Genomic DNA, 17,049 nt, shown 5'->3' with positions numbered 1-17,049 from the left:
AACTTTGTAGTGCCTCCAAATGAGCAAGTGCTGAAAGTGATAGAGGGAAATAACCTGGTGGATAAGTGGTCATGAGTGGAAAAAAAAACATTCTAGGTGAGCTCTGTACCCTCAGCAGACAGAACTGGTTTTCCTCATTATTCACCTAAATCCTGTGTTTGCCTTTTGTCTGGTGTGGTGCAAGTCTGGATCCCAAACTCTTGTTTAGCAGTATGGATTGGTGACCTTGTCTGATCCCCCTGATCAGGAACCCTTGTGCTGCCCTGTTTGGCAAAACCACAATTTCCTAATGGGAAGCTGGAAAACCTCCTGGCAGAGCTTGATAGAGGGAACAGAGGGGGAACTCTGCAGGTGTAGTCATGTGAGGAGGGTTGGACTCTTTTTAACTGCCATATTTGTGCAACCACATTTTTATTTCATCCATGTCTCATTGAAATGAGAAAATACCAATGACTGTGGTTTGCAGGGAAGCAAATCTTCCTACTGGGAGGATGAACTATTCTCATACTTTTTATAGTTGTCCCATGATGCAAGCAATGCCTTCCATCTGCCTCGATGTACTGAAATGAGGGAAATAAGCTAACCATAGCAACTACAGTCACTGCATGCTGAATTTAAGTGGAAGGGGGTTTTATGAGGAAAAAAGGGGAGGTGGAAAATAAGAAAGGGTAACAAATGTTCAGAGTGGAATAAGAGTTGCTGTGATATTTGAAGTTGGAGTAAATGGAGGGAAAAGGGCTCATTCTTTTGCAGTAAAAGAAATACACAATTTACCATTCCTGTTTTTGTCCAGGTATTTTGATAAATTAGCTCAATTCTCTGCTGTTTTTAACTCTGTGTTGATGATCATAATGCAGAACAATTAGAGCCCTGTGTTGCAATATTAAAATCTATCACAGAAGATCTATGTCACTGCATCCCTGTAAAAGACCTTTATTGCTCTGTTTACCTCCATAAGGCTTGTTTCATGTGGAGTAAAAACATTAGGCTGCATCTATACATAATTTGTACCCCACCTGGGAGGAACTGTGCTCATTTAGTGGAGCAATCAACAGCTCCACTGTCTGTTTTCAGGCATAAAAGTCTTTGGGCTTTTTTTCCAGTGGTCATGAAATTCCACATTTGTAATTGCAATGCCCAGACACGTCGCTGTTAAAAACTTGCTAAATTATCCATAATGCATATGTCTGGTGCCTTAAATACTGCTTAGGGATGGTAATGGGGTTTGGTCCCTTCCAAGCTTTTGTTTTATCTCTGCTGGGTGGGTTTGGGAAGGTTGGGAGTCAGGAGAGTGAATGGGGCTGAGGATGAAACTCTAAATGCTTTCTGTAAAGGGTACCCCTAACTCCTGTCTGCACCTTCCCCACGTTTGCTAGAGTTGGTGATGCTGCTGGAATGGTGGTCAGGCACAGAGTGCACCCTGTTCTCAGACGAGGCCACGGTGAAAACCTTTGGGAAGGAGCACGTCATCATCATCCTGAACCACAACTTTGAGATCGACTTCCTGTGCGGCTGGACGATGACGGAGCGCTTCGGGGTGCTGGGGGTACGTGACCATGAGCCTCCCCTCCTCTGCTCTGCTAAAAACCCATCACAAACAGCTCCCTTCATCTTAGCTTTAATGTGCTTGACCTCGTTGCACAGATCAGCAGTGACGTTTTTGGTTTGTCACTTTTTGTTTTTTTTCTCTCCAAGAGTTCCAAAGTTCTTGCTAAGAGAGAGCTGCTATATGTGCCCCTAATCGGCTGGACGTGGTACTTCCTTGAGATTGTTTTCTGCAAAAGGAAATGGGAAGAGGACAGAGATACAGTTATTGAGGGATTGAAACGTTTGTCTGATTATCCTGAGTATATGTGGGTAAGTGTTGAGTCCCTCCCGTGGTGTTGTTTGCTAGAAGTGAAACGGTGACAGACTGGTGCCTGTGGTTTTGTGTGTCAGGAGAAGGTGTGCTCACTTCCAGGAGTTGTCACAAAACAGCCATGCTCTGGTTCAGGAGGTTTTGGGATATGCTGGTAGAAAACTGCAGTTTGCCTCTTGGTGAGAGAAATCATTTGGGGAACAGTTCAGAAGCTTGAGACTCACTGATAATTGTGTGGTACTAATGATATTATCCAGACTTAATTTTACCTATTAAAAAACCTCCATCTGTATAACATCTTCTGAGGTAGGCTGAAAACACATAAACAAAAATCTTTTTTGGAGAAGTGAGTGAATTTGCACAGACCATGGATTTTGATAGAAAGTTTCTGTTAGTGTGTTCATTGATCTGTGAAATTACAGGTTTCCCAAAAAGTCTCTGTGAGAACATATGGCAAGCTTATATCTGCTTCTGCAGTTATGCTCTTTCCTTTTTATTTTGACATTATTTAAAATCAAGGGTAAAACTTCTCTGCTTCATTGTGTGCAATGCTGTTAGACTTCACTGCAGCAGCACAGTGGTGTAATCAACCCATTAACCTCCTTAGAGCTTTGAATGCAAAGGTTTTGATGAATTCTCAGTTTTGTTTTTATAGCAGCACATGTAATGTACAATTATTTGGCTTATAAAACATTAAGAGGCTTTTTATGCATTTAAGTGAGTTTTCAGTATTATCCAGTACAGCTTGTTAAAATGAATAGTGAAACATTAAGCCTTAACTAGAACATTGTGAATGCATTGTAATTTTCTGCCATTACGAAGATAGAAAAAGTAAGAATCTGGAGAATGTATTTTAAGCTACTTAATTGCGTGAATATATGGATATGAATTATATTGAATATATCTTTCTGATTAGTGTAGGGAAGAAAAAGCAGAAAAAACCCTACCAATTAGAAAATCTCAAGACTAAACTTGAGCTTCAGACTTATACATTTTAATGATTCTACAACTGAGAACCAAGGACTAGGCTCTAGGGAAAACAATTAGAAAATATAAGTTCAAAATGTAGTTAGCATTGATTATTTAAATCAAGACTTCCTGCTTGGTAATTGAAATCATGATTAAAATTGACTTGAGCAGATCAATTTCCTAATTTCTGTGCATTCTAAATGCCACAACTAGGGCTGTCTTTTTGTCACCTTAGATTTGGTATGAGTGTTGTTAAATGTAAAGGTGATGGTAAATGAGTTGGGAGTTGGTGCTTGTGCCTAATACTTGGTGAAGAGATGAGACAATTGAAGTGTGTGCAGGTGTAATTTTATCATGCACAAATTTTCAGTATACTGCTGGACTTATTTTGATATCTCAAGATCTCCTGAGGTTTTTTTTTGCTTTTGTCTTGCACAGTTTCTGCTGTATTGTGAAGGAACTCGTTTCACAGAGACCAAGCACCGCATCAGCATGGAAGTAGCTGAATCCAAGGGGTTGCCTAAACTGAAATACCACCTGTTGCCCAGAACCAAAGGTTTCACCACTGCTGTCCAGTGTCTCAGGGGAACAGGTACTGCCAAGCTTTGCAGCTCTTGCCATGTGTTTTTTAGCACTGCATCGTCTGCTGTTGTTCATTACAATTAGTGAGCTGACAGTAATGAGGATCCAGTGTGTCAGCTGGTAATCTGTAAATTGCCACAGAACTGTCAGATGCCAGTCTCAAAAAGTGCTAAAAACCTTTTTATGTTGCTTAGTTCATCGAGTCATCTGGTGTTTTACAGAGCTGGGAGTGTCAGGGGGCTGGTGCAGATAAATGTGATGGGTAAACACAAGACAGTGAAGGACTCTGATGCATCATTAATGCAAGGCTTGCACAAGGCTCTGTGCTGTCTCAGGCAAGGATGCCAGAAGGTGCTTGCTGGAAGTGCTGCTGTAACAGCCCTGTTTTCTTTTTCTTTAACAGTTTCAGCAGTGTATGATGTAACACTAAATTTCAGAGGAAACAAGAACCCGTCTTTATTAGGAATTCTTTATGGAAAGAAATATGAAGCAGATATGTGTGTAAGGTGAGCATACCCTGATGGAGGTGAGCCCCAAGGTGCATACTTGGGCACATTGAAGTGTATTCAGATTTTAGAGGGTAATTTCCTTTGCTATAGTCCACTCCTTGTCCTTCAGCTTCAGTGGTCCCTTGTAGTGAATACTCTAAAGCTCCTTTACATGCCAGTTTCTCTCCCCCACTCACATGGTTTGATCAGCAGATTAGAAATGAAAAAATGCTGAAATTGTAGGAATGAGGTGGGACATTGCTCACATTCCTCACTGCTCCTTTGCCTCAAAGGGTAGCTGCTAACACCTAACCCCAGCACATACACATTTGCATGCACACACACACCTCCCCCTTCTCTTTCTTGCTTTCTCCTTGCTGTCTTCTGCTTCAAAGGATTCCCTGTGATCATGAAAACTACCAATCCTCTTGAATTTCTTCTTTTCCCTTTTATGTTTGGACCTGAGTCATGACCTGATTATTCTTTCCACAGTTATTTGGACAGTTTGCTTCTGCTTCTCTGGGGGCTTCACCCACCCTTTGGAAAACATTGCTGTATTTTGGTGATGAGGTTGATGCTTGTTTTTTAAAAGTTAAAAAAAAATTGCCTTTCTCCTTTCCCCTCTGACCTTGGGTCTGTGTGTTGCTGCAACATCCACAACATTTTAGTCTCTCAGCTGAAAAAATTACTCTGGAGCTGTCCACAGAGAAATGGTGTTGTTCATTTGCAAGGGTTTTAATTTTCATTATTTACACTTGCCAAACATATTCCTGATGAAGAAAGTGAACAGTTTGCCAGCCAGCAAAACAGCTGGTCAGGCAGTTCCACCTGTAATTCCAGACTGATGGCAAGTGCATGCAGGATATCTAGGCTGGATCTGAGGTGCACATGCATGGATGCACATCTGTATAATTACTAATTATACACTGAACCGTGGCAGCCTTCAGTTAAATATCCTTTTTTTTTTTCTAATGGGGGTGCAATTTTATTTCATTTCTTGGAGGAGTAATGGGAGGAAAGAAGAGAAATGTAGTTTTCAGTAGTGTTAGAAGAGGTTTGGGTTTGTAAAATTCTATTGAGGATGATGTTGACAGGTAAAGTTGCTAATTGTACCCTAAAAATGGCTGTGCTTAGATAATTTTGATTTTGATGTTTGTGGATGGAATGAATGTACTCAAAGTGCTTTTCTACACTTTGTTGTGGGGAAGAAGCTATGAGAGTAAGACTATTTTTAAAGAATTTATTTTTTTTAAATGGAACATGTCCTTATTGTGCCAGCAGCCTTATTGTAGCTCACAGAAGGGAGGCACATAAGCTCTTGTTCTTTGTGTGTGCATAGTTACCTGTGCAGAGGTAAGCAGCTTAGCTCTGCAGTGGATCCAGTCTTTATCCCCACTGCCTCCAGAGGAAAGAATCAGGAATTCACCAAATGTTATTGCTGTGAGTCCCCTCTAGTGGTGACAGCAACACCACAGCAACTTCACCAGAAAGCTTTCAGCAAATGACTTTTCACTGAGCTTTTATTGAGCATCCTTTATATGAATTGAGCAGTTTCTCTTGTTAGAGCTCATGCAAGTAAATCTGCCAGATGTGGTGTTCAGTTGTCTGATGGGATGCAGAAATCATTACAAATGTGTTAGAACATATTCACAGAATCACAGAGGGGTTTGGGTTGGGTCTCAGAAAATACAAGAATGCAGGGGAATGAATGGTTGGCTCCTACCACTACAGAGAGGCTCTGACAAGCCCCTGTTCCCAGGGAGGGCAGGTCAGGGCTGGCACTGGCCATGATTGTCACACACCCCCAGAGCTGCTCCCTCACCTGTGGGGCTGCAGGGGCAGAGAGACACATGTGCAGGTATTTTTCTTAGAGGTGGTATAAAGTGGATATTTAATTGCCTCACCCATTATTTCCAAAATAGGGTTTTCATTAATAAACAATTATCCTTAGATTTTCCATTTGCTTGTCTTTTCCCAGTTCCTCAGTCTGAGCTCACTGGGAATCAGCCAATGGTGGATCTGGTGAAGGAGGAACTGTGTTTGAATGGGAAATGCTTATTTTACTGATGTGCTCTGAAACTGGCAGGAGCTTGTACACTTTCTTTTGTCTTAAATAGCACCCAATTCTCAACCTAAAACCTCAGATTCTTAAGTCCCAGTTCTCTTTGTTTAAGACCTCTGCCATCAGTGACAGTATTGCTGGTGATTTATACCCTTTAGTGAGTGGAAGATCTTCCCTAGGAGAGGGATAAAATCAAATACCTGGATTTTCCCTTCATTCTTTTTTTTATTTTCTTCTTTCCATTTTTTCATCTCTCTACTAAACTAGGAGATTTCCTCTGGAAGATATCCCTCAAGATGAAAAGGAAGCTGCAAACTGGCTTCATAAGCTTTACCAGGAAAAGGTAAATAGCTCTGCTTTCTTTTCTTTTGTTACTTGCACAGGGGAGTGTATTAAGGCAGTGAGTAATACACAGCCTTGCCCTGGATGGAGAGGATATTATGTGTAACTAGGCAGCCATCCCTCAAAGTGCTGGAAGGAGCAGGACAGAGGAGCCCCTTGGCAGCAGAGGGCTGGGTGGTGAGGTCTCAAATTGCCAGGAAGCACAATGGAATTCAGAGATTTGCCTGAGCTGTGGAAGACTAATAGCAATCCGCTGTCTTTTTACATTTTTCAATGCTTGGATCTCTGTCCTGCAATTCTAAAAGCTCCATTTTCCCTGTGGGTGTTTTTAGGCACTTGAGAAGAGTGATAACTGTCTGTCAGGGACAGCCAGTCCTGGCTTTCAGCTGTAATTGTTCTTTGCTTTCATTTTTCTCCCACTGTCACTTTCCTTCTGCCTGGTAATACTTCTGCAGTGGTGTGTGACATGGGACAGAGAGTCCCTGGGATCTCCTGCCAGGGACTGACAGAGCACATGCAAATGTGCCTTCAGATGCCTCAGAGCTTTGCCTTGTGCCATTTCTTTTTCTAACCTTAGATGGTTTTCTCAACCACAGATTTAACTCTTCTGTGGGGAGTAGCAGAGAGCTGTAATTGTTGTGTCCAGCCCTAAGTGGTGGATTGTTGAACTTGAAAAGTGTGTCTTGATTTCTGTGTTGCTTATCTTTGTGGGAAGACAGCAGAGCACAGAAAGTTTAAATATTCTGGGCTTTCCCAGCTAGGATAACCTGTGCTGCAGCATTGCCAGGCTTATGCTCAGTCTCTAGGTAGTCTCTAGGTGGGCAGCAAATTGTTCTGAGTCTCATTGTATTTATTTCAACCTAATTTGTTTGAATATTGAACTCTGATTCAGTTAAGGAGAGGTAATCTTACACAGAGCAGTTCATCATCCTTTCCCCCACCTCCCCTTAGCAGGTCTGTAGAGCCAGAGTCCTTGAGGTTGAAAAGGCTTCTGAGAGCATAGAGCCCACCTGTCAACCCAGCACCACTGTGTTCACCACTGAACCATGTCCTCAAGTGCCAAATCCATATGGTTTTTTGAACACTTCCAGGGATGATGACCACCAGTTCCCTGGACACTCTTACTGCCTTACAACCCTTCCCATGAAAGCTTTTTTTTTTTCCCCAATGTCCAGTCTGACCCTCCCTTGGTTCAATGTGCCACCATTTCCTCTCATCCCTCCTGATGTTGGCTGTACCTCTGTTCAACTTTGTTGTGAGATGTTGACAGGGAGGTGTTGCTTATGGGTTTTGTATATATTGATCTTACAGTGTTAGCAATACTTTGCAACTGGAATCCTCTCATTCCATTTATCACAATGACTTTGTAACTGGAATCCTCTTCTGCACAGAGGATGTGTCCTCAAAAGGCTGTTATTGGCAAGGAGTGCCTGGCACTTCTCAGCCCTTTGTAAGGGAAATTTAAAAAATAAATAAAACCGGAAAATAACCAGATGAGCCATCCTTGGTAATGGCTTGGAAACCTTAAAGGGCAGTTCTACAGCCTGAGGGAAGGTGGTGGGCACCTTTGAGTGCTGTGTTCCAGGACTGTACCTCTGCAGGCTCAGCTGGGGATGCAGTGGTTCAGTGGCAGTGCTGGGATTGGGGTGTGGTGCTGTCTCTGCTCTCAGCTCATGCCTTGCCCTCCCTTCCTGGCTCTCCATACTGCATTTTTCTGCTGAGCTTTGCTGAATCATGCTGACCTTTCTGGAAGTAAAAACAGGAAGGAAAAGCACCTAGCTAAGAGGGCTGGCAGTGTCTGAACTGGTCTGTGGCCTGAAGCTGCCCTAAATTCCTAAACAATTAACAGGCAGGATGAAGGTCTGTGGTAGTGGAGAGGATGATCAGGTTTCAGTTTTTGGTGGTGCCAAAATTGCCTTCAAGAGGCTTAAAGGTTACTTGGATGGTCAACAGAAATGCCCAAATAAGTGACAGCAGATGGAATTGGATGCTGTGCACTCTAGGTGAGTTTGTACCACAGATCCTGTCCTGGAGCTGACTAATCTTGGGCTGTTTGATGCAAACATTATGAACCTGTTTTCTTTTCTCTTTCCCCCAGGATGCTTTGCAAGAGATGTATAATCAGGAAGGTATATTTCCTGGCAAGCAGTTTAAACCTCCTAGGAGACCATGGACTCTCCTAAACTTCGTCTTTTGGGCCACAGTTCTCCTCTCTCCTCTCTTCACATTTGGCTTTGGAGTTTTTGCAAGTGGATCACCTCTCCTTATCCTTGCATTCCTGGGACTTGTAGGAGCAGGTAATAAAAGCAGAGAAGATGCTAAGCTCAGGGTGACACATAACAGATCCTTTACCTCCAATAAGTTGTGTACTAATTAAAAAGAATGAGCCTTGAAGGAAAATATTTGGAGCTTGCTCATTAGTCTTTCTATTGTACAGCATTTTTATTGTTTCAAAAGCTTTAATCTGGGCAAATTTGCTTTCCTATCTTAAGCAAAAACGGTAGTAGTAGCAGGTGAGCCCATTATTATGGTGCCTGAAGGAAAATATACTTCTACTGGGCAACTTATCTGTGAATTTTAAAAACAAATGAACAAACAAAACCACCACCACAAACAAAAAAATACATAAATACCATCAAATCCCCCCACCCCTGCAACAAAAAAACTAACAATAAAAGTAGGGGAAGTAGAGGGAGGGTTCATGTTGCATGTCTTGTTAACCAAGAGAGGCAGTAATTACATTTTTAAATCTGGATTGTCCCTCTATTTGAGTGTCCTTTGACCTGTGCAGCCTTGTACGGCACGCTGTTGGTCACTGCTGATTTGGGATTGGGTTAACTCATGTGGGTTCTGCTTGTGTGTTTACATGTAACTCCCTAGATGCTTGGACTGGTTTTAACGTGCCTCTCATTTCTCTGTTGTATTTTAAAGCTTCCTTTGGAGTTCGTAGACTGATAGGAGTAACTGAAATAGAAAAAGGCTCCAGCTATGGCAACCAGGAATTCAAGAAAAAGGAATAACTGACAGCAGCAGTTCAGCACATATAACCAGACTATGGTATACGATTAACTTCAGTTAAAAAACAACAACAAACACTTAGAAACTATCTTTTTCTTAATAACTGATGACTAATATTAATGAATAAAACTTGAGCCAAGAATGAAGAAGTTGGAGGCATCGGCTGAAGAGAATGCACCAACCTTCTGCCTCTTCAAGGATTACTGTAGTCAAGCTGTGGGAGAAAATCTGGGGTGGGGTGGAAGAAGAAACTAATTTTTCTTGCTTTGTTGGGAGACTTGGGGTGGGGGAGAAAAGAGGGCCTTGGCCATGGCCACGTGTATCTTCAGATGACTGAAAACACTGGTTTCTGTCAAGAGCACTACACTCACTTTTACAACAGGAGCCATTTGAATGTTTCCTCTTGCTAAAGCCAATGTAATGTTTATTGATTTCCAACTTCTCTTACTAATGAGCCAGGAAAAAACACCCTCCTTAAATGAATCGACAGGTGTTCCTTGGGTTAGAGTCTTTTTGGCTGTGTTGTCATGGCTACAGATGAAATCCTGTTTGTATGTTACACTGACACTTTTTATTTTCAGGCAACATCTTAAGACTTCTGTAATGCAGGAGAATGGATAGTGGAGTTTGGAAGCAGCGTGTCCAGACTCCATCAGCACATCCCATAGAACAGATCCAGTAGGAGAAAATCCTCATCCTGTCTCCTGCTATAACTGCTCAAGACTGTTTAATTTCAAAATATTACTTCAGTCTTGACTGCTATTTGCCCTGTGTCACATCAAACCTGTTCCATACTTTTGAATCTGTTTGGGTTTTTTTTGAATTAGTGGTTGACCATGAGATTTAGAGTTGTGCAAAGAAGGAAATTTTTTCAATTCTCCTTCTATTTCTGTTCGCATCTCTCATTACCAAAGTCCAGTTCAGCCAACCTCTCTCAGTAAACTGGGAGGCAGCACTAGAAATCAGCACAATAGTTTTTAAAATGTGAAAAGGAGAGGTCTGTAGCAGTCAGATTCTGAATGCTGGCATCTCTTGAACTTCTAATGAGAGTTAGGACATGGATTCAGATGGGGCCAGGACCTTACCCTGTGTGTGTCAGGATAGGTGTGCTGCTCTTTTGACTTGGTCATGCTTTAGATGTTCATGTGAAGTTTTTTGCAAGGTGAGCTGTGCTGTTAAAGCATTAGAAAGAGTATAAGGTCTCTTCAGGGATTTTAAGTATCTTTAGTTTTGCTTGTTGACATTTTGGTCTTTTTTCACTGAAAATTAGAGCTCAGAATCATGTCTGTACCTGTCTCCTTTTTTCCTTTCTTTTTCTTCCCTTCCTTTCCATTTTTACAAACGCACACTCAGAGATTTCTGTAGGTTGCTGCTGTATGCATAGCTGGAGAATCATTTGCAAGCAGATGGTAACTATACCTGTATGTTCAAGTCTGAAGGTCACAATCTGTGTTTGGCTGCTCGCAGTAGTGGGTGAAATGAGTTGCAGATCTGCAGCTGAGGGCAGAAGCTAACCCTCAGGGTCTGTATCTTTAACCCAACTGCCACTAGAATATTTATCTCACTTTTGTAAAGAGCAGATTTTATCAAAGCACTGGTTGTTGTTTTCATCTTTGCTCCAGTAACCAAGATAAGAGTAATAATTTACCTTCTTTCTGAATTTGCTCTTAACTGTTGGAATGTAACCTCTTCTCCCACAGGTTTTTCTGTTTTCAAACACTGGAAGAGCAATTTTGTAACTTAGAAAAATATTTTACTTGGGGTCATTAATCACTTGTTCTGTCATGCACTTGACTTTTATTTGTGGTCTTTTCAACAAGAGCATTTGAAGGATGACCTGAGTTCTGTCTGTCTCCTGTTAGACTCCACCTTGCTGAATCCTTGTACCCAGACCCCCAACGTTAGTGTGTCATCTTTGTCCCCTCAATAAATCTTCCCTAAGAGAGGGGCTGCAAATCTGTTGCAAATGCTAGTGGAATCTGAAATATGCTTTGGGAACTGAGGAGAGCAGAGCCTAGCCATAACTCTGTTTTCCTTGCTGGATGTTTTTGTACTTTGTCTTCAAATACAGTCAGACATCCAAATGCTGATAAAGTTAACTCTGGCTTTTCCCTGTTTTTAACCAGAGGACTGAGAACAGTGGGGGGGGTTATTTGTTTTCTTTTTTTTTTTTCTTAAATAATTCAGTAATGGGTATAATTCTTGCTTCCTAGAAAGATGTTTTAAATGCTGTATACTTGCTTCCTGAAGATGATATTGAGTATATATAAATTGTACTGGCTTAGCAGAAGAGGCTTGCAAAGCAGGCTGACCATTGAGTATGTTTTATACTTACATTTTGAGCAGTATATTAATGGGCATGACAAGAATTTCACAAGATAAATCCCTTCTTAATGCTGAGAAGAGGGGAGCTGCTTAGAGGAGAAAGGAATTAATAGCCTTTCTCTTTACAGGATCCTTTTCTCCTCTTAGTGCATGTAACTCCCTATTCAGGATCATGGGATTAGTGCATGTACATCAAGGGGAGAATAATCAACATGTCATATTTTCTTATCATAAATTATTGGTCATGCTTTCTTTTTGAAAATATAATAAATACATCATCAGTTACTTAAATTTTGCTCTTCTAAACAGACATATCAGTAACCACTTGAAAAACTGAAACCTACAGCAGTGCACAAAAACAGTACAAAACCAACACGAATCTCTTCATTTTGAATTTTCTCTCTCAAATAGGGGTTTTTATACACGCGCGCGCACACGTACACAGAGTCTGTATAAATTACAATGACTGGAAATAGCTGAAGTTAATGTTACTAATGAAGATTAGCAGGTGGATTGGATTGGAAAAGTGAACATAGATTTTATATCTTATTTTCTTCTGGTTTAATAGAGCATAGCTTGTATATTTGACTACCAAGCCCTTTAAGAGCAATAATAAACAAAAATATATAATGTTTTTTGTCTTTTGCTTTTCAACCGTGCTAGGTTTAATAAACTTACAGCTGTGGGAGTGTTTTTTTTCTCTCCACCTTTCAGAATTTTCATTTATTGCTTATTTGTTTGGAGTAAATAGAATTTTCCAGTATGGACTTGCAAGCTGACTGCCATGGAGTTCAGCGTTGACTCCGAAGAGGAAGGGTTCTCAGACTAACGTGGACAGATGATGGATGGATGCTCGTGGCCTTGGCAGCACTTGTCATTGTCACCAGCAGCAATGATGCTGCTCTCCAAGTGGGATTTGCAGTTCCAGAGTTGACCCACATCTGAGCACCTGGGGAGAGAGCTCGGACACTGCTGGCCATGGGGCATCTCTGAGTTGGGAAGGCACAAAGAGCTGATGCTGAAGAAGGACGTGCTATCCAGAGGCCTTGGCTCAGTGGGATTACAGTTCTCTCCTGCTCATTGTGGGCTGAATGTGCTCTTGCAATTGACTTTGCATCACTGAGCAAAATATCTGTCTCCTGCACAAAGAGCATGAGCAATGTTCCTTTGTTCTGCTTTAACTTATCTCGAAGGGCTCTACACTTAATTGCTGACCAATGAATCTGACTGCTGCCTGTGTCCTAATTGCCTGGTATTCACAGGAAAAGTGAGTGTGTCTGCTCACTTCCACGTGGTACCTCTTGTCTCCATCACTGATGTCTGTATATTTGCTCACCTGTATCTTCTGCAGATGGTTTGGTTACAACCTCTTAGCAGGAACTCGGAGCTTTCCAGTTCAACCAGCCCTACAGCAGCTGTCTCACATGGCTGGGGTTTTCTCTTCCTGAAGTGACAGGGTTGTGTTTGTGTTACATGATAATGCAACTTTGCTCCTTCAAAGCAAAACTTTTAGGAGAGAAGAGAAGACCTTCCCAGGCCTGTCCACCCAGGCCCTCTCTACCTGGCAGCAGGTCCCTCTGGTGACAGGGAGTTGGGACAAGGTTTTTACTAGAGTTGGAATAATGAGAAAGCAAGGGAGTCACTGTCCATCAGATACTTGCTGAAAGTACTGTTTCTGTCCTGGGACTACCCCAAAACCTGGTTTTGCTTCATGTACCTTTTCAAGAAATATGGAATTTGAGGCTTTTAATAATGCTGACTTCATGCTACACAGAGTGTTTCAGATTGAAGACAATCTGATGGATTTTGGCATCTTGGAGAAGCATTTGCTAAGAAGTCTAAAGCCAGGCTTGGGCAGACCTCGCCTAAGTGTTTCATGCAGATGCTGGAGGCCAACACACATCAAAGTGAAGAATGCATTCCTTGATCTCCTGTGAAGATTTGATGCAGCAGGAGAGCTCACAGCATCTCCTGGATGCCATGTGCTTCTGTCCTCTGGTGTGAAGGTTCTGATTCCCAGCAGAGACTGCTGCAAGTTCTGCTGCATGCCTGCACCAAGAAGCTCATCCCTGTGATGGGAATGCTGAATTTGTACTCCCACCCAGTGTGTCACAGCTGTTTGTTCCTGCATTCCTGAACCTTCTGATCATAAGAGGTGGCTCCAGGGCTGCTGGTGCAGAGTGGGGCTGGGATTTGAAGGAAGTCACAGCTATGCTGGGAGCTATGAGGACAAGGAACGCTGCAAGGTGCATTGGTGGGAGGAGCAGGAACACTGACAGGTCCGGCCAAATTCTTGCTCTGAGAAAACTGAGTGATCACCAGGAGCTTTGCAAAGTAGACACAACTATGTGAGAGGCAAGCTCTGACACTAATGTGGGTGTGAGACCTCCCTGTGACAACTCAAAAAATAATCCTTACCGTGTTCACATGATTTGGGTCAGAATTCCTCCTGAGGGTTTGTTTGAGATGGGGACTCTCACTCTGCCCTGTTTATCTTCAAGGCTGATTTATCTGATTGTCTCTGCAGCAAGATGCTTGCAGGCTGTTGGTTGTGTGTTATTTACCTGCTGTGGTTTGGAGAGAGAACATTCTGGAAGTCAGCATTACAGGGTCTGTGCCACACGTGTTAGCCACCAGAAAAAGTCATGAAAATATTTCATACTTCAGAATTGGGAAGACATGGGATTGGTAACTCAGAGAAATGTTTCTCTGATCCTTGGTCTCTCTAGGCATTTAGAAGGCTGCCTGTATTTTTAAAAATGTTATATGTGTAATTACCAGCCACTGTTCAATTTTTGAAACTATAAAGAAAGATTATTTGTGCACTTTCACTGTTGAGAACACTTGAGTGCAGATAGTCTATTTCTAAAAACCACTAGCAGAAGCAGCATTTTATCTTTTTAGAAGAAAAATGTCTTTTAAAATTAGACACTTCAGTGGCAATCAGAATATAATAGCATTTTAAAAATTTAAATTAGAAGTATTCCTTAGTGTGGGGGCTTTTTCAATCGTTTTTCATTTTGGCCAGTGTGCATTCTTAAGGAAAACACACTGAGTTACTAATTAATAAATACAATTTGCGAAGGAAGAGTAGGTAGCAGAGCCTAATGAGGAATTAAATTTTACTCCACAAGGCATGAGTGGGTTCTGTGTACCTCCTTTATTCCATGCATGTGCATCTGTGCTGAGAGCCAAGCTGTGTCCCTTCATGTCCCTTTGCTTCAGCTGTGTCTGAGCTGTCCCTTGTGACATCTGAATGCTGAACTCACTCCTCAGATCACCAGCAACTACTGTAGCTTTAATCAAAACCTCTCTGAGGAAACTCACCCTCCTCCAGCTGATTGATGTGTTGCAAACCTGTCCTTTGGAGGGAAGTGTAAGTCACCAGATGATCATTATTAGCCAAATCTAATGAGTAATAAAACTATACAGGGTATGCATTTACTGTGCATGTGTATATATTTTTGTACATTTTTACAGTTCTTTCCTACACTTGATTTTATGGCGTTCAGAAGAAGTGTGTCTGAATCTGGTGAAAAACAAGAAGCTATTGAGAAAACCCAACCCTGTCACCTACTGTAGTTTTTATGGAGAACTGTGCCCAAAACAAACACGCAGATTTACAGTGCTATGCAAATTTTACTTTGTAAGTTGTCTCTTAAATTTTGCTTAAGTAGTTGATGCTGTTTTTACTGGGCTTTCAGAAAAAAAAATATGAACGCAAAAGCCTCGTCTTGTAAAATAAAATAGCTTTGGCTGTGTGAAAGTACTGTATATTAGAATCTCATTCACGCTTTCAGTTGCTTGTTTAACTGGATGTGATTTTGTACATGCTGTGATGGAATAGAGGGTGTTTAATTGTGCTTGGATGAAAAAGGGTGCCCAGCATCTGGGGTTTTTTTCCAGTGTTTATTGAGCAGCCCATAATGTAACTGGGATATCTGCATCCTTTTACTACTTGCCACTCTGCTTTTTGTAACTAAACATGCACTAAGGGTTATTTTCTTTTTGCTTTGGTTGGTTTCATTTCTATTTATGCTTTTTGGTCTCAGTCCTGCAAACTGACCCATGTGAGGGCCAAATGTCTGCAGCAGTAATCTGGATGGATTGTTTTGTGGGGATGGGAGGCAAGAACAAGGTTAACCCTATGGGCATTCCCTGCACAAAGCCTGTCCTGGAGAACTGCACAGGGGTGGTTCACTACTGAGGCACTTATAGCAGCAATTTATAAAGGTTTGCATGGCTCCTCCAAAAGATGAGAATGGGGAGGGAGGTATCTTCTTTTCCTGAAGAATCCTCCAAAGTAACCCCAAAGCTGTATAATCTAAGAAGCTGAGACTGCAGCAAGTAGGGTGGCTGTATTCAGAGATGCTGTAGATTAAACCAGTTTGTCAAATCTGACATATTTTAAGTTTTTATTTTTCACTAGAAGATAAAGCACTCCTTCCTGTGTACACCAACATTATACACTGTACCTTTATATGTGCTCTGTTCCCTGGGCCATCAGCACTTCCTTGGCCTATGTGACCCTTTAGCAAATTGCATTTGTGTCATAATATCACATTTCTGGGTCATCTTTTTGCTACCCTGCAAGCACTGGGTTCTTAGCTTCTCCTGTAGGTTTTCCCATATCTTTTCCCCTTTGAGTAGTCTAGGTTGGGCTGAGCTGCATTAAAATGACAGATGAGTGGTGTCGTGTCACTGTGTGCGAGGACCTACTTTTTATGGACAGGATGGGCTTCATTCTGAGAGTATGCCAGCAGAAACTTTTTTGTATTACTTTTGAGTTCTCACAAATACAGCTTTTCTTACCTCAGTGTCTCTATTGGATTTCCTTGGAGCCATAATTCATTTTTAGAGGACGATGATTTTGATGTGGAACCAGCCAGTGTCAGACATCACAACCTGTAAGAAGCAGTCAGCAGCAGGGTTTATGGGCAAGGGGAGGCCAGTGGGGCAGGGTTTGACAGTCAGCACTGTGTAAGGGAGCTGTGGAAATGGAAGAACATGTTTGCTCCATGGATGAAGGAATGTTGTTAGGTGGTTTGTTTCTGTGCTGAGCTGTCCACATCACAGTGACCTTCAGGCTGTGGGAGCTTCTTACACAGCCTCTAAGTTGCAAACACCGTTGGAGGCTGCTTGTGGTGGTGGCATTTTCTGTATGTACTTTCATCTCACTAATTCCACTCTTTTTCTTCCAATACTGCATTGATGTATTTGGGAAAACAGCCTGGAATTCTATAAAAGCAATGCTGTGTCCTCCACACCAGATCCAATCAGCTGCTGCACTGGGAGCAAGTTCATGGTTCAGATGTGCCACCCTCCTGAGTGCTGCTATGTTGGGCAGAGGGCTTTTGGGGTGAGGAACAGGCTGGTGCACTTTCTACATGCTCCTAAAACTGGAA

The 17,049-nt window shown here is 41.9% G+C and overlaps 1 protein-coding gene across 1 annotated transcript in view; it reads left to right on the top strand.

Annotated features, from left to right (window-relative positions):
* The window catches only part of AGPAT3 (1-acylglycerol-3-phosphate O-acyltransferase 3), an 81,953-nt gene extending 69,677 nt beyond the window's left edge, over positions 1-12,276 (top strand). Inside the window, exons 4-10 of the mRNA XM_033051535.1 lie at positions 1,377-1,546; positions 1,696-1,857; positions 3,266-3,419; positions 3,813-3,915; positions 6,227-6,302; positions 8,400-8,598; positions 9,233-12,276. Coding sequence (XP_032907426.1) covers positions 1,377-1,546; positions 1,696-1,857; positions 3,266-3,419; positions 3,813-3,915; positions 6,227-6,302; positions 8,400-8,598; positions 9,233-9,321 — 953 coding nt within the window. The 3' untranslated portion in view covers positions 9,322-12,276. The remainder of the gene's footprint in view (positions 1-1,376; positions 1,547-1,695; positions 1,858-3,265; positions 3,420-3,812; positions 3,916-6,226; positions 6,303-8,399; positions 8,599-9,232) is intronic.
* Positions 12,277-17,049: the final 4,773 nt, after the last annotated feature.

The sequence above is a fragment of the Catharus ustulatus genome, chromosome 2 (genome assembly GCF_009819885.2).
Source record: "Catharus ustulatus isolate bCatUst1 chromosome 2, bCatUst1.pri.v2, whole genome shotgun sequence".
Classification (NCBI taxonomy): domain Eukaryota; kingdom Metazoa; phylum Chordata; class Aves; order Passeriformes; family Turdidae; genus Catharus; species Catharus ustulatus.
This window is presented reverse-complemented; position numbering and strand designations above follow the sequence as displayed.